Source organism: Melozone crissalis, unplaced genomic scaffold (genome assembly GCF_028551555.1).
Source record: "Melozone crissalis strain CALT ecotype California unplaced genomic scaffold, PUWL_Pcris_2 ptg000045l_1, whole genome shotgun sequence".
Taxonomy (NCBI): Eukaryota; Metazoa; Chordata; class Aves; order Passeriformes; family Passerellidae; genus Melozone; species Melozone crissalis.
In genome coordinates this window covers 30,644,536-30,669,373 of record NW_026535823.1, presented here as the reverse complement: position 1 = coordinate 30,669,373, position 24,838 = coordinate 30,644,536, and the positions used below count along the sequence as shown (strand labels likewise).

The following is a 24,838-nucleotide window of genomic DNA, read 5'->3' as shown; positions in this document are numbered from 1 at the left end:
GTAAATTGGTTTTAATCTGGGGGTTTGCTCCACTGCAAATCAGAAATAACCTTCTGGAAATTAGGAATAACCTTCTGGACACCTCAGCAGACCCAGGATCCAGAGAGGCCCTTCCCAGCAAGCAAGGCACTGCTCACATCAGGGAGGCTTTGCTGCAGAACCAAACCAGAGAGTTTTCCTGCCATGGGCTCATTTTGCCGTGGCCAGGGAGGTTTGTGCTGGTTCCCTGAATGGGTGAATGCTCTCTCAGCAAAACAACACCTCTGCTGACACAATAGCTTTTATAATATGACTTTTGCTAGCTTAGCTCTATTGATAAAAAGTGAACGAAACAAACCCAGCACTCACCCCCACCCATGCAGAAAAGCTGACAAAATTCTGTGAGTGAAGGACTGGCCCAGTGATGTTGGTGCTGGCTGAGGATGGGGCAGAACCACGTTCAAACTCCTGCCCTGTCTGATCTAAATCAGTTCTTTCTGGGTTCTGGATCAGAACCACTTTAGCAGGACATGGGACTCTCACCATCAGCTGCTTCTGTGCAGGGTCAGTGGCCCAACTACCACATCTCTGATGAGAAGCAGTCCTGCTTCAACTCACCACTGAAATAAAAACAGTTTTGCTCAATAAATCATCTTGTTTTGGTAGGAGATAATTTAGCTGAAAGAAGTGTTCCAAAGGGAAGAGAGATCCTGCAAAGCAGCAGCTTGAGGCAGAGCAGTTTTGAGGACAATGTGGTTTTTTCCCTGCTTCACAACACACACCATGCACTGGAATTGCTCCATGAAGAGCAGCAGAGACCTTAAAAAAGGGGGCCCACGTTAAAAACTGCTGTGCAGGCAAGCAGGAAACAATTCCACTGCTGATTTCAAGCAGAGGGAGCTGTTGCACAGGGAGAGAGCAGCGGGATGAGCAGCACAGGGAGCGCTCAGCAGCAGCACCAGCAGTGCCAGAACCTCAGGGCTCACCAGTTCCTGAACCACCATGGGATTGCCACGAGGAGTGCAACAAAAGCTGCACAAGAAAGGCACAGACCCACTGAGCTGCAAGGTGTAATCATGTATATCCATATTCTCTCTGTAATTTAATATTCTACCACAACCGTGGATTGCACTGTGCTTTCCTTATCTAAACCAAAGGAACCCTGGGCTTCTTTTTGAAACCTTGCCTTATGATTTACCCTCGACCCCAAGCACACCCTAAAGAAGCACCTGCTAAAACAACACAGCAAACACCAAATTCACATTTTCTAAATGCTGAGTGCAACTGGGCCGTGAGGGCTGTTGTCTTGTTTTGGAAAGAAAGCAGTGCTTGCAGCAGGATGAAAAACAGATCCTCTCCTTCCATACTGAGAGCAAAAGGTACAGTTTGTATATAGTTAGTGTAGTTAAAAGGCAAGTTCACCCCCACAGTGGGATTTCAGGGCTGCCTCCACGTTAACAGAGCAGCTAGAACCATTCCAAGTTACCACAGAGCACCAGTGTGAGTGACTGCACACCTACCCCGAGGCTCTACACTCACTTCACTTGGCTCAAAGTGATTTTTAGTCACCAGCAGGCAGGAGCAGGTTTCAGCCTCCACTTTAAAGTGAAGGGTCATTTAATGGGATGGAGTTTGCAACTCTCTCCCCAAACACAGAAGCGATACAATTTCAGTATTTCAAGAAATTATCACATGGCTTTGTATCAGGGCACAAGGGGAGTGCGATGGACAATCCCATGTGAACTGGCCATGTTGAAATGAGCACAAATCACACAAATATTAAGTCTGGAAAAGACCTCCAAGATCGTCCTGAACAGGGCTTGGCACATTTAAAGAGGAACTTTTACCTTTCCTGAAGGATTCCTTTACACCAATAAATCATTAATGAGCAATGAGGAGAAGACTCAGACTGCAAAGCAGTGAGAAGACAAAGCCCCTGAAGCCAAAAAGCTCGTTTTTAAGAGAAAACTCACACGTTGGAAGGTTTGCCACTTGTGCCACATGCAGCAGCAGCAGCCCAGGACAGTGGCCCCCAGGTAACCCTTGGAGAACTCCTGTGCTGTAGCTGCTGCCCTCCCCTCTGTGCCAAGGATTCTAGGAACTTGTTTAAAATGGCCACAATTTATTCACAGTTAGCACACCATATATTTAACTATGCTGAACCATAGGTTTTCCCTTCTCTCCCCCACCCCGCTCCTCATCAAAACCCACAAACTTTCCCAGAGTCCAGGTGTCAAATGTTTCTCCTTATTTTCAGAGCCCCGTTTGTTCTGGACCCATTCAGCAGCGGAGAGTCAGGCAGGGGCCACGGCAGTTGCTGCCTCTGGGATGCCTGGGTTTGGGGCAGTGTGAAATCTCTTAAAAACCTGAGCTCTGCTAAAATGTTAGGAGCCCCAGGAGTTCAGAGAGTCCTGCGTGCAACCCCGGAGCTGCAGCTTTATTGTGGCTTTAACTACCAAAATGGGCACCAAAAACCCACACTCAGAAAGCAAACCTGGGGCAGAAGCAGCGCTGCTGACCTGTGGGAAGGAAAAGTGATAAACCAGGCTGGCTGTTGGCTCGTCCCTGCCAAAAGTGAGGTGTGCAGCAGCCAAGAGAGGGCACTCCAGGCCAGCCCAGCTCCCAGCACCGCAGGCATTCATTCCCTGCTCTCATCCCATCCCCATCCACCCATCCAGCCCCTCCCTGGGCTGAGGATGAGGAGCACTGAAACCGCAGCTCCACTGGATGGGAGCAGCTCCCACGTTTGCCGGGCCTCTGTTCGTGTTTTGCCTTTTTTTTTTAAAGGCTCCTATGAAAATGTAAGACAAAGCTGCGGGTGACTGACATTCCCTGTGCAAAGTCACTCTCACTTAGTTACAGGCTATATTAGTTTTGGCATCACTTGAGATCTAAATCCAGCTAGCCCCGACTTCCTAGAATATTTCAGCTTTCTTCAAGCAACAAACCGCCTGCTGCCACAAAAACACACATCCAAAATAGCATGGCCAAGGATCCCAGAAGAAACAGTTTGAAACTTTTTTTCCCCCCCGTGCCATTTTTTGATTTATCTGAACATTTTTACAAGTGCCAATTTGTATACTGCAGGTTTCTGTGAGGGAGCCAAAACAAACGCCTTGGAGCTCAGGGGTCAGAGCAGCCCAGCTTCATTACATTTTGCATGGGACCACTTCCAGGTCTAACACACATATATCCATATTTAAAACCCTTCAGTGAATAAGATACCAGGCTGGAAGACTCTTAGACACAACACTTTTGATGCTGAACAAGGAAAAGACACCCATCAACAGTGAAAAGAAGCAGAGGCATTTTATGTTTGCCTCACTGTTATGCAGAACAAAGGTAGAAGTGCACATGAGTAATGTACCTGCACGCTCAGTGTTGTGAAATTACTCATAATATTCATCCATGCTCTCATTTTGTGAAGTGTCTGTGGCTCCCTTTGCAGAGCCACCCTCCACAGTGACCCCAACAATGCCAATGGGACGCAAGAGCCAGGAGTGACCAGAACCCTTTTTTGTGCCTTTCTCAGCACAAAGTGCCTCCAACAGACAGGGGAGAGAGGGAGAGCCAGCTGTGAGTGAGGTCTGACTCCCTCCTTAAGGTGGCCTCACTTTAGGGCTGAGGCTCCAGGTCCAGACCCTCTGTTCACTCACTCCAACATGTTTACAGCAGTTGGAACTGCCAAAGGCACTCCAAGGCCTGGAAAAACATCCCCGAGGAAGTGCTCCACTGGTTTTCCTTAGATCCACTGCATCTGAGTGAAATTCGAGGCATTTCAGACCTGTTTCTGCCTCTTCCACCCGGGCTGCAGTCAGCAGGGCTGCTCAGGAAGGAGATTACACAACGCACAGCCTCTGGCTGTACCAGGGAAATAAACTGCAGGCTGATGTGCTGAAGCAACACAAACTTAAATACAGAGCAGCATTCAAGGAGGAACGCTGAACTTTGCTGTGATGTAAGGCAAAGCACTGGAAATAAAACATTACTATTTATTGATCTGCAGTGAGGGAATAAAGCAATGAATTTCAGAAGCTCTGGTGTGCAGCCGGCATTAATCAAAACTTCTGTTGTGGGAAATGTCAGCAAAGAAACGGGAATTCGCAGGGAAGGGGGGAAAAAACAGCAACAAACCACACAGAGCCCCACCCAAAGGAGGAGAGGGAACAGCAAAATAAACAGGAGGAGGTGGCACAATGGGTTTCCCACAGCAGGCTTTCATCATGTGGGATGTGAAATCCTATCGGCCTTGCCCAGCAAGAAGCAACACGGTGGCCGTGGGTGACTCAGCTGGGCCTGGAGAGCTGAGCACAGCTCCCTCCCCTCTGCTGAGGAGCTGGGACCCCAGGGAGCAGACCTCACACACTACTGCTCTTCCCAAACAAAAAGATGAAAGATAGGCCCTGGCTCTGGGCACTCTCAGTGTCACCCTGCACTGGACTCAGGTGCCTGCTGCTATCTTTTAATTTATCAAACTTCTCAATCCATCCAAGGCCTTATCCGCCTTTCATATTTGCTCTCGACAGAGCTAAAGTCTCAGGGATTACATTCATTAGACTCTCTTAATATCTTAGACTTTCAGACTTTCCAGCTCCAGAAAAAACACACTGAGTGCTGACTACAGGGAAAAGCCACGGAGATAAGGAAAAAAATAATCCCTGAACTCATAAGGAAGTGGAGGAAAGCCACTGTGTGATGAGATAAAGAAGGGATAGAGATGTGTGGGAAAGAAGAAAAAAACACCAACAAGCCAAGGGAAAAAAGTATAAATGGTATCACCTACACAGCCTGTGCTCAGCAGGCCTTAACACAGGCTGTGGTTTGATCAGCTCTCAGATTCAAAGGATTCCTGAACTCCAAATCCAAGCACAGAGCCCAGCAGTGCTTGCACCAGTGAGGTGAGCCAGCCTCAGCACTGGTAAAAGTCTCTGGAAGTGCAGGATGTGTTTTTACACAAACCAGAGCTCTCCTCTGCATGAGAACCTTGCCTCACAAACAGCAAACACATGAATTATGGAAGACTTGCTGCAGAAAAAGCTGCAAAACAGAAGTGGGGACAGAGGACAGGCTGGGTTTTATCCAACAAGGATCTGCGAACAGTGATTTGGCCCAAAGAATCACAGAATCCCAGACTGGGCTGGGTTGAAAGGGAACTTAGAGCCCATCTCATTCCACACCTTCCACTCTCCCAGGGTGTCAGAATGCCATCCAGCCTGGCCCTGAACACCACCAGGGATGGGAACAGGGTGGACCAGGGAGCAGACAGAAGGCTTGGCAGAAAGGCTGCAGAGAATTTTAAGGCTACAGTGAATCACATTGAGAACTGACATAAAATTCCAAGTGCAACAGGATTCCTTGGATTTGGGGAGCAGCATCTTCCAGCAGGGTGAGGTACTAAGAAAACAGAACACCTCATAAGTTCCATGAGTTCTCAGGATGCTTCATGCTTATCCATCAGCACCACCATCCACCTCAAATCTCATCATTTCAGGACGAATTCTGAGCTGTCTGGGCTGAGCTCCTCCACACCCACTGCTCCATCATCTCCACATGCCCACTGCCAGGCCTCATCCACATTATCCCAGCTTGGCTGAGATTTACCAAGTGGTTAACAGAAAATCCAGCCACAGTTTTGTCCCTTTAAATTCTCGCCTTCTCTCGCAGGCAGAAGACATCTGTGGAATAATAATGAATTTCTTTGGTTTGGGCTTTTTTTTGTTTTTATTAAAAGCTATTCTTTCTAGCAGGAAATGAAAAAGAACAACCAGATTGGAGAATTTGGGGGAAGAAGGGAAAACATTTCTAAAGGTTAATAGTAATAATACTGCTCAGCATTTATTTCGTGGATATGCGACAAAGCAAAGAAAAACAGATGTTTTCAGTAATGCTCCAGTTTCTCTGCAAACTCAGGTATTGTCCAGAGCTGCTGCAGCTCACAGGGACAGGAGGGATGCTCCTACAGCTTGCTCTACAAGACAGAAAAAGGAGGGATGAGGAAAATCTCTGTCCTTTACTGGATGCTGGACAATCTGGGGATCAGCACAGCTCTGTGAGAGGCAGGTCCTGCTCAGCCAAAACCCATGGCTGAGAGAAGAACACTTTATTAACTGAATAAAGCCAAAGATAACAGCAGTGCTAATGCTAATAAATATAATAAAAAAGGACATAACAAGAAGAGAGAGAGAGGAATAAAACCTGAGGAAAACAAGTGTGCACAAATCCTGATGCCCAGCCTGTTCCTGAGCAGTGATGCACCCCTCCTGGCTGACTCTCCCCATTCATAGATCACATAAATCATGTATCATGAGCATGATATCCTATGGAATAGCCCTCTGGCTAGCTCAGATCACCTCTCCTGGCTTCTGGTGCTGCTCCTCACTGGCAGAGCATGGGAAACTGAGAAGTCCTTGACTCAGAGTAATCGCTACTTAGCAACAACTAAAACATTACCCTGTTATCAACATTGTTCTCATGCTAAATCCAAAACACAGCGCTGCACCAGCTACTGAGGAGGGAAATTAACTCTATCCCAGCCAAAACCACAACACCTGCATAGTGTGGATGGGGGAAAGGCCGTGGAAATGGCTACCTGGAATTCTATGAAGCCTTTGACGCTGTTTCCCACAGGATTCTCCTAGAAAACCTGGCTGTGCGTGGCAAGGATGGCCAAGAAGGCCAAGGGAACCTGGCTTTTGCCAGCACTGGTGTGGCAGCAGGACGAGGGGACAGTCTGTCCCCTGTGCTGGGCACTGCGAGGTGCCTGGAATTCTGAGGTCACAAAAAGAAGGACATGGAGGGGCTGGAGCAGGTCCAGGGAAGGGAATGATCTGGGTAAGGGGCTGCAGCTCCAGGAGGGACTGAGGGAGCTGGGAAGGGGCTGCAGAATCCCTGAGGAGCTGGGCAGGGGCTGCAGAATCCCTGAGGAGCTGGGCAGGGGCTGCAGAATCCCTGAGGGAGCTGGGCAGGGGCTGCAGAATCCCTGAGGAGCTGGGCAGGGGCTCAGCCTGGAGCAAAGGAGGCTCAGGGGCCCTTGTGGCTCTGCACAGCTCCTGACAGGAGGGCACAGCCGGTGTCCGGCCTGTGTCCATATCCAGGCTGTGCTCCAGGGAACAGGGACAGGAGGAGAGGGAATGGCCAAATTGCACCAGGGGAGGTTCAGGTTGGGTACAAAGAAAAATTCCTTCCCCAAAAAGGCTGTGCAGCCCTGGCACAGCTGCCCAGGGCAGTGCCCATCCCTGGAGGGATTGAAAAGCCCTGTGGATGTGGCACTTGGGGACAGAGGGCAGTGCTGGCCTGGGCAGTGCTGATGGGAACTGAAAGGTTTAAGGACTTTCTCAACCTGAGTAATTCTATGAGATTCCTTGAGTGCCTTTCCCAATCTGAATAATTCTATGAGATTCCTCCCTAACTTGTCATTTAGAGTGCTACTGATGGCCCCCTCCAGCCCAGTGCTAGGGAACACCCAGCCCCTAATGTGACCTCTAGGTTTTCCAGATCTCTTCCTGTGGGTCTGTCTGTATCTTGGTGTGAGACACACAGAAATCTCTTTGATTTCTTATTAAAGTGGTCTCTACTCTCCCAAAGCATTAGTGGTGCAGGTTTTGGAATCCACTAATCGTGAACACCTCAGAAACTTCTCCAGGAATGTGCCCAACTGCATTCACCCAGCTCTGAGGTCCTGGAAAGTGGTTTTAAAGCTGAACTCCAAGAGAATTTTTCAAAAAGCTACACTGAATTCAATTCATGACACACTATTAAGAATTATTTTACACATGAAGCAGCTTAATATGATTTAAAGGATGTAGAACTTTCCCATAGGGGGAGAGAAGCAAATCCTCCGTGAGATGAGTACCAACACAGCTGGTACTGAGGCTTACAGAACTTTGATGTTAATGAATGTGGATGGGTTGTAGAGATGGGAGAAAAGCTGCCTTTATCAGTTTTCCCAGTACCAAGCTGATAGCCATTGTAAAACTGCTTTTTAATACAGCTGTGCAGCTTTTGCCAGTAAGCCACAGGTTTCCATCACATGATCAGGTGAAAATGTGTTTAACAAAGACATGAATATGCTTCTTTGTTCATAACAAACTTATCACAAGAATAGACAAAGCTCAAATTATCACAAGAGGGCAAACGTTTAGCCAGCAACTTGTCAAAGCATTCCAGTCTGCATCTCACCGCTGAACAGACCAAGAAAGTAAAAAAAAAGAAAAATATAATCTACATGAATACCACCTTCTACAAACAAGAAGTCAGTTTGCTTTTTTTTTTTTTTTTTTTTTTTTTGGTAACTCTACATCTGGAGCCTGTTTGGGGCATAAAGAAAAGAGGAAAGATATTTGGAGACACTTAAATTGCTTCACTTCCTGCCGTGAATGACTATGCAGTGATTTTGTTAGAAAAGAGAAAACAATTGTTTCCCATGCTCCCTGGGAGAAGGACAAAACAGAACCTGCTGAATGTGCAGCAAAAGAGAGACTTCAGCTCTGCAGCACGAAAAACTGCTACCAATAATAAAGGGAAGCCAGGAATAAGGCAGCTGTGGGGTCCCTATTGCCAGAGCACAGGAAAATCCCTGGAGCACTGACCCAGGCGGGCACAACTCACACAATTCAGGGCAACCTGGAGCTCCTGAGGGCTGCAATGCCTCTTTCTGCTCCTGTGGATCACTTGGAGCTCCTGAGGGCTGCAATGCCTCTTTCTGCTCCCGTGGATCACCTGGAGCAGGTGAGTCCATGGGTTCCTCCTCCAGCCACCTCTCCAGGGCAGGTGGGTTTGCCAAAGCAAGCAGGCACTGGGGACTCATCTCTGAGCACAGACAGGGAGAAACAGCATCTCCCAGTCCTTCCCAGGAGCTGTTGTAAAATGCCAAACCTCCCCACTGCACCCCTCAGCCTCTCCAGTTTCATGCACTCTGAAACAGCTGCTCTAAAAAGACTCTGACTTCAAAGCACAGTAAATTAAGCTCCACATAAAGTCCATTCAGCTTTCTGTTTAATTTGATAAAAGCTCATCAGACCATTCAAGTTACCTTCTGGTCAATAGTGCCTCAAGAAATCTGCAATTCAGCTACCTGTGGTTTTTCCAATATTACTGTGAAACATTACTGACAGAATCTGTTGGCCTGCAATGCATCAGGTCTTTGCTAAATGCTGTTCCAGGGCTCAAAGAACCTGCTGGGATCTCTTCATTTTCTCTATAATTCTTTTGGGATTTTTCTTTCCTCTTGCTCTAATGCCCGGGGGTCACAGTTGTTTTTAGACAGCATTTCTTCTCTGTTTTAACCTGATAATGTATCTTTCCATTTCTTTCTAAGGAAGAGGGATTGGTCTCAAAAACAATGGCTCAGCTCTGCCAGGAGGCTGGATGGGGCTTGGAGGGTCTGGTGGAAGGTGCAGGGTTTGGAACTGGATGAGAGTTGAGATCCCTCCCAACCCAAACCATTCTGGGATTCTGAGATCAGCTCCAGGCCAGACAGATTTACTGTTAAGCCGGACACTTTCAGTTCTGCTGACAAAGAGCACAAAATGCACCGACTGCAGCCCCTTTCCACCCCAAACCCTCCACCAGCAGCTCCTGGGTCTCTCCTCCCCAGCGGAGCTCACTTGGCACCGCCTGTGCCAGCAGCACCACATAAAGGGTGGTGAGGAGGTGAGAGGCAGAGCAGCCTCTCCAAGTGAAGGAAAGGGAAATGAGGGGAGCAGAGTGTGCTGCTCCATGCAGGAGCTGGCCACGAGGCTGAGCAGCACGGATTTTATATGGCCAGGAGACCTCTGCAGCCTTCCCACCACAGCACCAGCAAGGAAACGCTGTGCCTGGCCTAGGGGCTTTCACCAGCTCCCAACACAGTGATGACAAGAGAAAAAAAACTCAGAAGATTTCATTTTAAGATGTCCTCAGTGTTTCTTATTTAAAGAAAAGAAAAAAAAAAAATCCATCATTTCGGGAATCCACAGGATCAGCTTCCCATCCACCTCCCCTCTCGCCAAATACTAACCATGCTGCCAGCAGAGCAGTGCTCACAAAAATTTTACATTTCCTACAACATAATTACAAATTACAACATTCAAAGGGGAAACACCCGACTTTTTTTAGTACACAGAGACCACAGGAAAATGAAGAATATCCTATATAAATACTATCCTGCCATAGCAAAAGGGGTAACTCTACCCCAAAGTTTAATGAACCTTATTAAAAAAAAGAAGTTTTAAGCTCTGTTTTAAGCCCTTAAATCCCTAAAGACAATCAAAAGAAAACACAGGACAAAGTAGAAATACTATTGATTATGCATAATTGGTATAATTAATTTGTAATTAGTTCATTAAAATATATAGGCATTGGAATTATGCTTGTACATTTCTGGGAATATCCTGCAAGTCACTTGGGATGTGCTTATCATTTATTTGATAGATGAAACATTATTAGAAAGACAGCCCATTAAAAATTAATATGCCAGAGTAATAATTTTCTCGATCTCAGCATTCAGTTTTCCACGTACTCAGACTCCTATTCTGCCTCACAAAGAATTTTTATTAATTCTGTTTTGCAGAGCATGACTTGGGAAGCGCAGCACTTAGGACAACTGAGGCACAGCAGCCTTTATGCTGAGCATGCAGCCAGTTTTGAGGGACAAAATGGCAAATATTATAAATTATATACCACAGGAGTGTTCAGCACAAGATCTAATTCTACAACTCAGTTTAGGATGGGAAGGTAAAAAGCTTTGCGGTTGCAAGCACTTTGGAAGAAACCTGCAGAGCACTGGGAGCAGGCTGGTGTGTAACTGCTGAGCATTCCTGTGCTCCTGCAGTGTTCTGGCATCTCTCACTGTCAGCAATGGGTGAGCAGCACTCCAGAGCTCCCTGAACTCTGCAGGGAACAGCCCCAGTCCCACCCTGGGCTGGGATCCACTGGGATCCAGCATTTCAGAGGTGCTGCTCCACTTCTGTGTGGGGCAAAGTCAGGTGGGGCAATGGAGCATCACCACTTTTTAACCCTGATGCCACTCCTCTATTCCCACTGAGCTTCCTGAAATCCCTCCAGTATTTCTAAAGTGCCATTTCAGCCAACAGCTACAGAAATCACTAGATCTGAAAAACCCAGGACAGTCACATCACCTCCTCCAAGCTGGGTGTGCAACACCAAACTTTCCTTGAGTTTCTGTAATGGATGGACAGAGCCACTCCTTGTGTGTTAACTGCCAACAAAATCTCCCCTCCAAAAGCATTTTCCTCCCCACCCGACCTCCACCAGCACTGTGGCAGCCTAGAAAGGCTGGTCACTCACTCAGGATGAAGATGGGCCATGGCAAGACCCATCTTCATTGAAAAACACCTAAAAAATATTTAAAACTCATATTCTTCAAATGGAGCAAAATCAGCAGTGGATACACAGCACAAGCAGTATCATTTGCCATTATAAAGCTTGAATTTTCTCTTGTAAAACAAAGAGCATGTGCCTAAAAAAACACCTTTCATGTTTTAAAGAAGGGTCTCCAGGTCCTTTAAGGCACAATTAAACTCTGCTGTAATTCTGTGCTTCCCAGCAAATGTGTGTTAAGAATTCCAAACACTCTCCCAGGAACCACACACAGGTTTTTTTTGGTTTTGTTTCTTTTTTTTTCTCCTTTGCCTCCATTGCAGCATGGACAATTATTTATTTTCTTTGCCTTGCACTCAAGGATGTGATGGATGTATTTACATAAACACACACACAGCCACAGATATCTCTCTATAAAAATTAATCTGCAGATGATGAAAAGTGTAAAAGATCTAAGAGGCAAATCCCAAACAAAAGAACACACTTTATACACTTTATACATAAATATCTTGAAATTATAAAGATCTGAGATTAAGTGGTTTACCACTCATTTAGAATTGATTAGAATGTATTTAAATTTAGCTGAAAGTACCACAACATTGCTCGTGTATTTGCATCTGCGAATAAGTAAATAAAAAGCCTGCTATTAAAGCCTTCATTAATTCTGATTATATGAGAACTTAAAAGCAAATCTGTGTATTACTGCTCTGTAAAGACTCCCAGCAACTCTAGAGTAGAGCTGGCACTGCAACACAACATGTGTCAGCTAAAATGACTAACAGGATCTATTTTCAGTAATCTTAAATCGCACTGCTAAAATATAGAATTAATGGGTTTGCATAATACTTCAAATATTTTTTTCCCTTCTAATTCATTCCCAATTCCTGCCTTATTGTATCAAAAAGTGAATTTTATATCACTTGACATTTATGTACAACAGTTGAACACATTTCATTAAACTACAATGTTTAGGCAGCACTCAGATATGATGTGTATATTATTATAAAGAGTGATCCAGCTATTTTATTTCCTTATAAATATGATGACTGGAGGTTTAAAAAAATATATCATGTTGACTGGAAACATGAAGAACGTTTCATTCTGACTACAGATCTTGAGAGTTTCTACATATATAATTGAAGACAGGGTTTTTGAAAGAAGGATTCATTAATTTTAGTAGCATTTCCTTCCAACTAAAGACTTGTCTGTTAATTTCTAAGGAGTTTAACAATTAAGAATATAATAATCTCCAACTAATACCCAAGAACCTTCACTTGCCACTCTGACAGCTGAAAAGCCATTCTAAGATAAAACAAAATACAACAAAAAAAAACCCAACCTTGCCCAACATTTGGTCATTAAACTCAGAGTTATGGGGTGCAGCTTGATTAAAGGTTTTGTACTTTATCATGTCCAATAATCAGAGGTGTAGAACAGTCCACACTTTACAGAGTTGGCCCCAAAATATATTACTTTTCCCTACAGTTCCTAGGCCCAAGTGTCAAGTCCATTATTCAGATATCAACATCACAAAACATATTAAGGCACCGTGCAAGACAAGGGATCAAAGGGATTTTCAGCATTTAGTTATACAGAAAAATATACCTGATAGTCCAAAATGCTGAATCCCAAACCATTTTTGTCTTTCTCCAGCTCAATAACCTTCACATCAGGAGACCATAATGCCAATTCCCCTTCTTCCTCCTCAGGATTAAAGTCTTCCTCGGGTTTCACCTGGAAAAGAAAAGCTCTGGCTCAAATACCATTCTCGGAGTTCTTTACAAACACTATTCCTTCAATATTTTGATTATTAATGATGCATACATGCCCTAAAATGTGACCTTTTATGGAATTAAAACTTCACCGAGCATTATGAATGGAGTTTTCTCCAGCTTGCTGCCTTGAGTACTCCCCTGGGCACAGGCCTCCATGTTTGGAGCATCAGAGCCCAACCTGGCACACAAATACCCGCGTATTAGTCTAATTAATTGTTAGAATATTACTAACCTGTTACACGCTGATGAACTTCAGCTGTCCCATTAGATGCATAAAGGAAAAAATAAATAGCATGAAAGATTTAACCACAGACAGCTAATAGAAAGGCCAGGCAATCAGAAAAGATGAGAAGCCAAGCTCTAAACACTTTTGCAAACAGGAGCAACCACAAGTGTCAGGCTTTGCTTTGAGACTCCAAAGCTCCTGCGATGGAAAGAAACTTCTAAGTTTCAATTTTATTTTTTTTTCCCCCCCCAGTTCTATAAAAACCCACTCAGAACACGGAAGCAATCAGCTAATGGTGGCAAGGACGTGATTTAGTGTAATTCAGAGCTCTCACTCACCTATTAAGTGTGGGCATGATGGATGGGATGTGCAGTCAGCAAAGCGGCGCCGTGATTTACCCACCTTGTCTTCCCGGGACAATGAACCTCCTCAACACCAGCCCCTGCAAACCCAGGGGTTTTCCCACAGAATTTACTGTCCTTCTGCTCACAGGGGGGCAGGGGAAGGTTACCTGTGGCTCTGGAGGGGACACTGCCACCACGGGGGGCTCGTCCACCCAGGACTCGGTGCCGTCGCTGCAGAGCCGCCGGCAGCACACCAGCGTGAAGGGGGGAGGCACCTCCTTGAGGAAGGTGACAGCCTCCCGCCGGGACCTGCCACACAGCTGCACCCCGTTCACCTGCCGAGAGACAATTCAAGGATTATTTCTTTTTTTTAATATTTTTTCTTTTTTTTTCTTTTTTTTTGCGTACATTTTTTTCCCCACCCGAGCCTCAAAGTCTGATTTTACCTGGGGGTTCTGGCACAGCTTGCACAGTTTTATTACCATATGCTTCTGAACAATATACACATTATTGTAAAACTTCATCTCCAAGATCTTGTGACTACTGACTGCTGCATCGTGTCTCTAAAGCTTCCTCTAACTTATCTGCTCACTGCTTCTCCAAGGCTAAACCTTTCCTAGAATTCTTATTGTTTTCTCACCTCTTTCTCTCTTGGGGATCTTTTTTCAGTGCTAGGCTTATGTATTTGAATTTTAAAAGATAAAAGAAATAATTTTCCCACAATATTCTTCCCAGTATTTCCCCAATATTTTAAGCAAACACAGGTCCTGAGCTCTGATCAAAAAACTTGAAGTCAGAACCACAATTAGTTAAAAAGTTTGGCTCAATGACCTTAGAGGTATTTTCCAACCTTAATGATTCTCTGGTTCTAACTTTGCCAGTTTAAAATGTGACAAAATAACAAAGTGACTGAAACTAAAACAGATCCTACAGAAAACAGGTGAGAACATTTGTACAGTCAGAAAGAAACCAATTACAGTAAGCAATTAACCAGAAAGGCCTGGCAAAGGTCAGGCTTACTATACCATAAACTCAAGATTGTGAGTGATAACAGATCATTTTAATAGCTGTTCTAATCCACAGACTTTGAAAAAGGAAAAAAAAGAGAGAGAGATAAGATAGAGCGATAAGATGATAAGATAGGCAGGGAGGTAGGTGGGTGGGAGGGTAGATAGATAGATAGATAGATAGATAGATAAGGGTGCTTTAAAAATGGGAACTTTTTTTGCAGCTGTCCCATCTCTGGAAATGTCCAAGGCCAGGCTGGACAGGGCTTGGAGCACCTGGGATAATGGAATATGTCCCAGGGTTGGGACTGGATGGGCTTCAATGTCCCTTCCAACCCAAACTATTCTGTCACTCTGTGACTCCACTTCTGCAGGAAAACAAGAGGGATTCATCCCCTTTTACCTATTTTATAACCTTTTATATCCTGAGGGTTCCTCTCTGCACCACAGGGGTGTCTCTAAATAGGAGGACAGCAGGTGCCATAAATCCCCTGTGTTAGCCAGCACTGCAGCCCCAAAAGAGCAGGGCTTTAACCCAGTTATTGCTGTGGACTCAACCCCAACACCTCGTGTCCTCCAGGGATTTCTTTCAGGCTGCCTCAAGCCTCTCTCACAACCAAATGCCCTCAGGGCTGGAGTGCAGGCACTGGTTTGGGAATCCAAGCCAGTCCCCAGCAGGAACCAAGGCACAGCAAGTGGGGATTACCTTCAGCCCTTCCCTCCATGCCCACACTGCAAAGGAGCCCACACCTGATCCAAGAAAACAGAGCATGGAATGTTCACCAGACATGGACACACCTTTGTGTGTGTGCACTTGAGGCAGAGCCTCTCCATAAACCTCCCACATCTCCCTTCAATCTTATTCCAGGCTCCACATCAATCCCACTTTAGCCAACATCTGCTTCCTGATCACTTCTATTTTTTCCTGATCACTTCTATTTTCCCCCCCACTTTGTGCTTTTTGCAGTGTCAATACAGTTTGGGCTGCTGGGAAGCACAGAGCTCCTCTCCCACTCCACATCCCAGCCAAGCAGAAAACCTGAGGGTGGTGGAGCCGGCCTCCACCACGGCAAGACAAACTGCTCTGGGCTCCTTCTGCAAGAATTACAGCAAGTGCTGAGCTATCAGCCTCGTCCATTAGTTAATTATTTAAGCAGAAGGATCCACACGTAAGGATTTTTTAATGCCTGGAGAGTGGCAGCGTGGTGGAAAGCTCCCAGCGCTTCTCAGCACCCCGTGATGGATGGGGAGAGCTGCTGAGCACCCCCAGCACACCTGGGGACTCCCATTTCTCCTCCTGAGCAGGCAACGTGCTCTACACCCACCCATGCAGCACATCAGCCCTCAAACAGCAGGGAAACGCTACAACAAAAGGGCACCAAAAAAGCAATTTACTCCTCAAAAAGAACGCAGTGGAATTAGCTGAAATGAAGGGCAGGGGAGGGGCATTGTGCTGTTGTCATAATTCAAACATATCGTTAAAAATAATCAACATTCAACCTCGCTGTACATTAAAAAAAAAAAAAAAAAAAGAAAATCCTTGCTGATCATATTTTAATCCCAAATGTATCAGGGCCAGGTAAGGCTGCTTGTTTGGGGAATGGGCTGTCACTTTTTCCACTGCAAACCCCTATTTAAGGGGATTTATAACTTGGCTGCAAAAACACAGTTTGGGCTAAACCTGGCACTTACAGCTTTAGCCCCAGAGCACATTTTTATTTTCTTGGGGTTTTTTTCCCCAACTCCAGAGCAGCAAAAAATTTACACTCACTAGGTCTGGGCATACCTGTGAAGTTAATTCTGAGTACAGAGTAATACATAAAGCTGTTAAATATACACAATTAAAATTTCCTAAGTTACTCTACAGCACTGCATTATTGCTTTTTCTATAAATTTTTTTTTTTTGTTTAGTGGCCAAGCAATTTAAATGACACTTCCAGCATTCCATTAATCCCTTCCTTCAGGAATCAAGGTTTCCTCCATTAAGCAATAAGAAAATGTTTTAGGTCTTAGTGATATCAGTATGAATTTTTGATGTTAGGGGGTGAAGAAGTAAAAGCAGAATAGCTGTACACCTAACAAATCAATCTTTCAGAACGCCTAATTCTGTTTCCATTAAATGTTCTTTGCATCCACTAAAAAAAGGCTCAAATATCAAAATATTCCACAAGGAGTAAGCATGCAATAAGAAATAATTGTCTTTTCACTTGCAGGCTGAGATACCAATGGACACATGTACACACACACAAACAGGAATTGTTTTAATTTTATAAAATAATTATTTTTCTGAGAAAATAGGTCTGGTGTGACTCTGATAACTCCAAAGCTGCCCCAATACCTCCTTACACACATTTAAACAAACTGATGTGTTTGCTCATACACACAAATATCTTTCACCACTCCACAAAAAAGTTTTATTGTGTAACTGAAACCACTGTTCCTAAGACTGCTGTAAATGTTTTAGGGGTGAGAAATATTCAGAAAGATTATCCACCACAAAAGCAAAAGCCACAGCACCACAAATAATTCAACACAAATATTATCCCTGCCCTTGTAACTCTTGACACTGATATTAAAACATTTCAGAAAAAAATACCCATGAAGTCACTGAGAGGTCACAAGAATTTAACATTTTTTCCATAAATGTTGAAGGGAACAGTGAAGACAATGAACGTGAAATCCAAAGCAAAACTCTGCTTCCACAACTAATCTGGAATAATTCTATTGCACACACAGCAGCCAAGCTAGAACTGAAGAGAAGAATTTTAAGAAGGCCAAACAAACAGGAAATACATAATTTTTATTTTCTGTTTTATTTTTTTACCTCCAGAAGTTCATCCTCCAGTTGCAGAAGACCAAGAGCTGCAGCTGGGCCATCTGAAGCAATGGATGAGATATAATGATGTCCATCAAAAGTGTCCAGCTCAACTCCCAATCTCAGAGTGTGGATGGGTAACAGCTGCCAAAAGATAAATATAAATATGTATTTAAGTCTAAATCTTTATCTACCAGGATAAAAACAGATTTAGGATTCAGCAGCTCACCAAATGGAACCAAGATGATTAAATGTTCACAGTGACCTCTCCTGTGTTACTGTCCATAACTTCTCTTTGCAAACTGTTTGCACAAATAAAAACAACCAGTCTGTTCCTTGGGGGGGAAGGCAATTTGAACTGTATTCTCAAATAATTAAACTTAATGGGAAAAACACAAAGAGAGGAGTAACATCCAAAAGGTGAGCTGTCAACAAATCACAGAATGGTTTGGGTTGGAAGGGACCTTAAACATCATCCAGTTCCCACCCCTCTTCCATGGGGTTGGAGCAAAACAAAAACAAAAGAAATAGAAATAAAAGATTAAAATAAATTGCATAATTGCCTTAAAATCTCACCACAATTGCAGCTGTCTTACTCCTCTGGGAGCTACACTACTTTGAGACAAAAAAAATATCCCTGAAGTGTCCTCTGTAAGTAGTTACTAAAACTGATATCCTTTTTTCTGCAGGGGGAAATCACTGATTTTGTGTCAGCCTTTTCCCACTGGGACTCCCTAATTTGGAATTTTTCTCTAGGGAAGCTCCAACCCTCAGTGCGTTAAATCTGCTAATATCAGGAAAAGCAGAATAAAAGTGCTACACTATTCAGAAAAGGCAGGAGAAATCATGGCAACCTGGAGAGGAGAGATGATCAGCAGGATCTGCTCCTTCAGTTTGGACATTTTCTGGCTTTTTATTATTGGAGTTCAAACACTGAACTGGCCTGCTTCCCAAAATATTATGGATATTCAAATAAAAGGAGCAATCCACTGATCCACAGCATTCCTTCACAGCCACGCCCAATCATGACTTTTCGGCCCTTCCCCACTGAGGTGTCCCCACAAATACATAAATGCATCCCCTCTAAAAACCTCTTCTCCACAATACTAACACAGCTATCTTGAAAATCTCTTGGAAGTGAAATTCATTTAAGATCTGACAATTTAAATGAATCACACATCCCTTTGCCTGAGCCAGGATCACTACAGCAAAATCCTCTGTGGGACAAAAAAGTTGTTCAGCAGAGTTTCAACCTCTGCTCCATTCTGTGCAATTAAATACCCCAAAATTCAGGGTTTGAGGGTGCATTTTTTTGCTTGGGGGTTTGGTAATGAACTGTTAAAAGGTTCATTTGCCTGTGCTATGAAAAGGTATTGGATCAGTCCAGCAGATAAGCAGAATACTGGCAGCCTTTTTTTGGAAAATACAGAGCCACAAAACCACTGAATTCCTGAGCCACATCTGGAATTGTGTCCGGCCCTCCCAGGATTACTCTGCCAACATACACCAGGAAGGAAACCATCATGTAAACCCTACCTTTGAGTACTTCTGGAGCTCTGAATCGTCTTTAAAGGGCATATCCACATTCACAACCTAAAAATTGGACATCGGAACATTTTTCAACAGCGGGACAATAAAGACTTTACCAGAACTATGAAATTCTGGCAAAAAACCCCCAACTCACGAGTAAAATAAACTGTACTTAAACAATGTCACATTGATGCAAAATAATTTTAAACAAATGTTAGAAAAATCTTTCGGGCACAGAACATTTCCAAGTAGGAATGTGGTGATTATGCACCATTAGCAGACTCCAATATTATCCTATTCCCGGAGCCCAAATGCCAATTTTAGTCAAGTTCAGTAATCCTGTGTAAGCACAAAATGCCATTATGTTTGACACAAATACCCACACGGCCTTGCCAGTCAGAATTTGAAAGTATGACAGCTTAAGTTGTTACCTCAGGCTATAGTGCAGCCATCTCCCATCCAGACTAACCACCAACTTCTGGCTTGAAATGCATAACTTTAATTACCAAATGGGAATGGAAAGTGGGTTATTTAAACCAGGGACAGGAAATCCTTTCAGTGTCTTTTTTTAAAGATTAATAAAATGACTACGCTCGCCACCAGTTTTCTTGTACTGTCCCTCCTTAACAGAACAGATTTATCTGTAATATTAGAAGGTTATTTACTTCAATTTTAAATGTAATTAAGACAAAATCATAGAATGGTTTGGGTTGGAAGAGATCTTAAAGATCATTTAGTCCCAATCTAGGGCTGGAATCTGGGACACTGAAGTTGAATGTTAAAAGGAAAGCTACACTTGGTAGATCTCAAAAAAACCCAGAGCCTTGCAAAAAAAACCAGGTAACTTTTCTTTGAAAACTTCTAGTTTAATAAAGATTAGACTTTTCTTTCGGATTAGTTTTAAACAGTGCTTCCAGCATGTTGTTTTGCAGTACTCAGGGTGTTTTTCCTGACAGACAGAACCCATTTCAAGTCCATGCATGTAACTAAATGGATTTATGACTGGCAGCTCCCCAACCTGACTGACACCACACGGTCCCTGCTCAGGATCTCAGCTCCTTCCATTGCACCAAAAAGGACCAGAAGGCACCAGGGCCACCAACTCCTCTCTTCAAACAGCTATTTTCTCCCAAGATAAATATTCCTGAGAGAACTCTGTAGGCACCTTAGTTCTGGGGACTGAGCAAGGATGGTGTGATACAGGACTGGGGTGCACTCAAAATGGACGTTGCTGCTGAACACAGGAGGCAGGCACAGGCAACCAGAACCAAAAAATGACTTTCAGAATGGGATGCCAGGAGAGCTCTCTTCTGTCACTGAAGAGTTTGTGATATGATGGAGCTCCTTTCTATCACTGAAATGTTAACCCCCATGGTTAACACTGTCACTGCTGACATTTCACCACCGGCGGGGCTGGAGGAGGATTTGGAATGGTTGGATTCACCAACCAAGCAGGATTTCATCCTCTGTGGGAAGTGTGATGGTGCTCAGGGAGGTAATAGCAGCCCCTGGAAATGTAAGGGTGGGAATAGCAAGCAACTGAAGTGGGCAGCCAAGCAGATTTATTGCATCATGTACATAATCTCACGCGGGCTCCAGATCTTACAGGAGCGCTAATGGAAGGAGGGGAAGCGAGTTTCTCAAGGCAATTCTTAAAGCTACTTTAAATCTCCCAGAGAGTGACTGCAACGATGGCTACTCCAAGTAGTAAAAATAAGTGTCTCTAAATCAACTGGACAAGCATTGCAAAGACAAACAGGGCATTTTCTTGGTGGTGGTGAGAATTTTTTAAGGCTTGGGGAAGAACGCTGTCCCGAGTCTTTTATCTGTACTGAAAAGCACAAGTGAATTACAATTTCCATCAACTCCTCGTGACAATTCATCAAAACAATCTTTTGCTAGGCAATTATTTAATATGAAGTGAAGAAATATCTACTAGACACTGGCACCACAAAGTTACACCATTGAGAATTACTTTGTATTTTCCCAGCATGTTTGAAAATCATTCTTTCATTCTTCAGATAAAATTGTAAGATTCTTCTGAAAACGGAAGCTCTATCCCGAGCCCTTTTATTATTCAGTGCCCAGTAAAACAAATAGATCATGAATGAAATAATAAAAATGCCATATATTTTAAGTGGCTCCTGTGATGCAGATTTAACAGGACAGCTGATTTCCTTAAATCACTGTTCCTGTCTCGTATTTGTATAACAATAATATCTATATAAACGGAAAAAAATAAAAGGGCAACACATCCCCCAACTCATTATAACATACATTTCAGCCCTGATGTTAGAGGGAAGAAAATCTGATGTTACTGATCTGTTCCAAGCACTGAACTGTTCTATAAACAGCCTGTGATGCTAAGCTCACAGATCTGTAATTTAAAGAAATAACATTCATGAATGTAGTTTATTGAAATAAAACATACCATAACTTCGTATTCTGGTCCCAGCAGGTTTTCCCATTTGGATTTCAGCTCATGTGCTGGAGGGAGTGGGACTCTTCCTAAGTATGAAAGTGAATATTAAATTTACAAGCATATTGTACATTCAGAAGTACATTTACTTCTAAATACTCCAATAAAAATTCAGTGTAAATAAAAGATTAGAGGGAATAATCCCCAAAAGGGAAGCGCATTAAGCCGAGTCTATCAAACAGCGCAAATCAAAAATGTCTTTCTTAGGAAAACAATGCAAAATGTCAGCTCCTGTAAAAGTGTGATTTATTCAGCTGAGAGGCAGAAGAGGTGATGCTTGGTGATGAGATGTGAGTTCTGTACCATGCAGCACTGTAAATAAATCATTCTTTCAGGCTGCAAAACAAATTTCACACGACTTCATCGTTTGTTGCCGTAAAAACGCTTCCCACTCCAGGGAAACATCATCTCCCACCCAAACGAGCCCCCTGAAGAAGGAAAACACCTGACAAGATATTGCTGTTATCGAGGGGCTGTGTCAGCACAATGCAGGCACAGACTTTATTTATACACTTGGCAGGTATAAAGCCTTGTCTGCTTTAATTAGGCCAGTAAGTAACATGAGCTTTAATATAAGCTCCAGTTCTGAACCAGTCTTCCGTGGGAACTTGGCTATCTTGACATTTATATCTTTTCAGCTTTCTTACTTATGCAACCAAGGCAGTTGGTTACAGTCCTGTAAGACAATTTGACAGAGCTAGACAGCAGAAAATGACTGGCTGCCCCGTGTTTGACCTCAGCCAGAAGCTCAGCTCACATATAAAGTTCCAAGCTGGAGCAATGTGTGACTGGTAAGAATCAAGCTCTACAGCAAATTCCATCCAGCAGCGACAGCAGCAGCATCTGGGGGCCGAATTACCAAAAACTAGGAGGTTTTTTTTCCCCCCCTGAATGACTTCAGTAGTTTGTCAGATGTCTAGACAAGGCACAGACCACTCAGTGTTGCTGCTGCGTCGCCCTGAAATTCAGAATGTAAAGCACAATTCAGGCTCTGCACACAACCAGTGAGTAAAATACTCACTGGGGGAACTGTGAGGACACCACGAGGAGCTCAGAGCCCAGCAAGAGCAAAACCCTGCACAAATGGCATTGTCAGGCTGCCTCTGCTTTCAGCACCTCTGCAGACTGCAAAGATAGAGCTCTGCAATACAATCCTCATTACACACTTCTGTAACTTTGAAGTTTTCCACTCAATAAAAACGAAGATTGGAGTTTACTTCTATGACAGCACAGCCCACCCCTGTTCTCTCCTGCTCCCTTTCAGCCATGCCAGACAGGCAAATTCTGTCTGAGAAACCACACTGCTCAGAGCCTAAAAACTGAGGTGTCACTGGAAATATCCAGAGGATTTTCAACCTACAGGCTCAAGCAGACACAGATATCTGAGAATTCCAGCAATCCTGATAACTATTTTCTGCTACCAAAACGACACCCCACCAAGATTAAAAACTTGGGTTTGTAAATACAGCCCACAGTTGTCTCTGAAATAAATTATCTCCTTAAAAAGTAATGGGAAGACCAATTGTGCTAAAATTCTCATCTGCTAGTTAAGGGTTTTTAACTTCATTAAAAATTAAAGTTTCTAATGTGTGACTTATGATCAAGCACACTGTCTTTACTTCTGAGCTGTATCCAAACCAGAACACCAGTGCATTCTTCTGCTCCTTCCATCTGCAGAAAAACAGAGGGGCAGAAATTCCTGAGTCTCTTTTTCTGCTGTTACAGAGTTACAACAGTGTGAACACACAGCACCTGAAATCCACTGTGCAGCCAAATATAGATTTCAAGGTTCACCAGGAGTAATGAATCCCAGGGTCAAGCTCAAAGTTCAGTTCAGCAACTGTAAGCTGTGTTCAGCTGGCGGAATACGGATTTTTTTGTCACTTCCAAAACACATTACCAAAATCTGCAAGTTGTTCAGAGCAGGTGCTGATGCACATCTCCATTTGAAGTTTTCCCCTTTCTTTCTTTCAAATACACTTTGAAGTCTCTGCTTGTGACTTCCTTAGAGCTGTGGAAATGTGGGCTGAAGGGATTTGGATTGAATATATTCAATTCCAGTGGCATCACTCAATTCGCTTACAATGTTCCTTTTTCCCCCAACAGCTTTTTCCACATGGCAGCTAATAGGAAATTTCTTTCTAGTCTCTCATCCAGCTGAATTCCTCATGACCTAACATATGTACCATGTCTTCTATAATGTGCAAGGCCTCAGAAATGAAAACACTTCCAGGGACAGCTTTCATTAGCAACAACTTTCCAACATATTTAGCCTGTCCTTCTGCCTGCGCTCCCAGGCAGTTTTTCATTTCTAATTAGCAAGCACAAAGCAGAAACCACAAACCTATTGTAAAAATCATCTTTTCTGGTCAAAACTGTCAGCTTCTTCAAAACTGGGGTCTTTTTTTTCTTGCAGCTTCCTCCTGCTCTCACAAAGTTTCTACACAAGGGTGCTTTTCATTAAAGCCCTTCCTTTACCTGCCCTGCTGCTGGGGCTTTTTCCCCAGATATCTCTTAAGCCCCTGACTGCCAGCATTGTCTCTCTGGGTTCTGAGAACTCCTGCAAGGCAGGATGGAGCAGTTCTGCCCATTCTGCAGCCTTGCAGAGGTTGCATCTGTTAAATTCATTGCCTGCACTCTGCTAGCACAGAGTTTCAGCTCGTGCACATTGCAGCCCAAACCCTGCTGCCTTTGTACCAGAACTGCTTCAGCATGGCTTTGCCTGGCCAGAATTAGTGTTTAATACCTCCCCAGGAAACACAATTTAATAAGAATTTCACACAACTGGGCTTAAAGGGAAGTAATACGCCTTTTATAAAACATACCTTTCGCATTAAACTTCTAAAAGCATTTCCAGAGTTTAGTCAGAGCCTTAAATTAGCAGTATTTACTTTAGCACCATTATAATGAAGTGCCCATCACCCACATCCAAAATAAGCACCTATCTTTGGCATTTAAACTCTTGGAATTTACTTGGCCATGAAACTCTGTTCCAAGGTGAAATCTCATACATCGTATTTCTGCAGGAGTAAAATATGCATGCAAGTCCCACAGTAAAAAAAAAACCAAAAAGTGACACAGGACAGACAAAGTGCTGCTCTTTTCCAGCCTCTGTCATAGCAAAACAATGCTTGAGAACCTCAACTCTCAGCTACTCAACCACCTCTGTTCTGGCTTCCTATTTCTGGGAACATGCAAAAGTCACAACAAAGGATGTCTGGTTACAAGGCTTGGACAGAAAAGTAAAACAGAATGGAATATAGGAACTGCTACATTTCTCTCGTTTCCAGGTTGTCTTTAATACTGACAGATCTTCAACAATCACAGCAAAATTGCTATTCATTGACAGCCGTAATTTAGAATC

At 43.7% G+C, this 24,838-nt stretch overlaps 1 protein-coding gene across 1 annotated transcript in view; it reads right to left on the bottom strand.

Moving 5' to 3' along the window:
• Positions 1 to 24,838, bottom strand: part of PATJ (PATJ crumbs cell polarity complex component) — a 134,387-nt gene that overhangs the window by 93,815 nt on the left and 15,734 nt on the right. The window contains exons 12-16 of the mRNA XM_054285616.1: positions 21,427 to 21,503; positions 19,002 to 19,058; positions 17,475 to 17,609; positions 13,811 to 13,978; positions 12,904 to 13,032 (exon numbers count right to left, since the gene is read on the bottom strand). Coding sequence (XP_054141591.1) covers positions 12,904 to 13,032; positions 13,811 to 13,978; positions 17,475 to 17,609; positions 19,002 to 19,058; positions 21,427 to 21,503 — 566 coding nt within the window. The remainder of the gene's footprint in view (positions 1 to 12,903; positions 13,033 to 13,810; positions 13,979 to 17,474; positions 17,610 to 19,001; positions 19,059 to 21,426; positions 21,504 to 24,838) is intronic.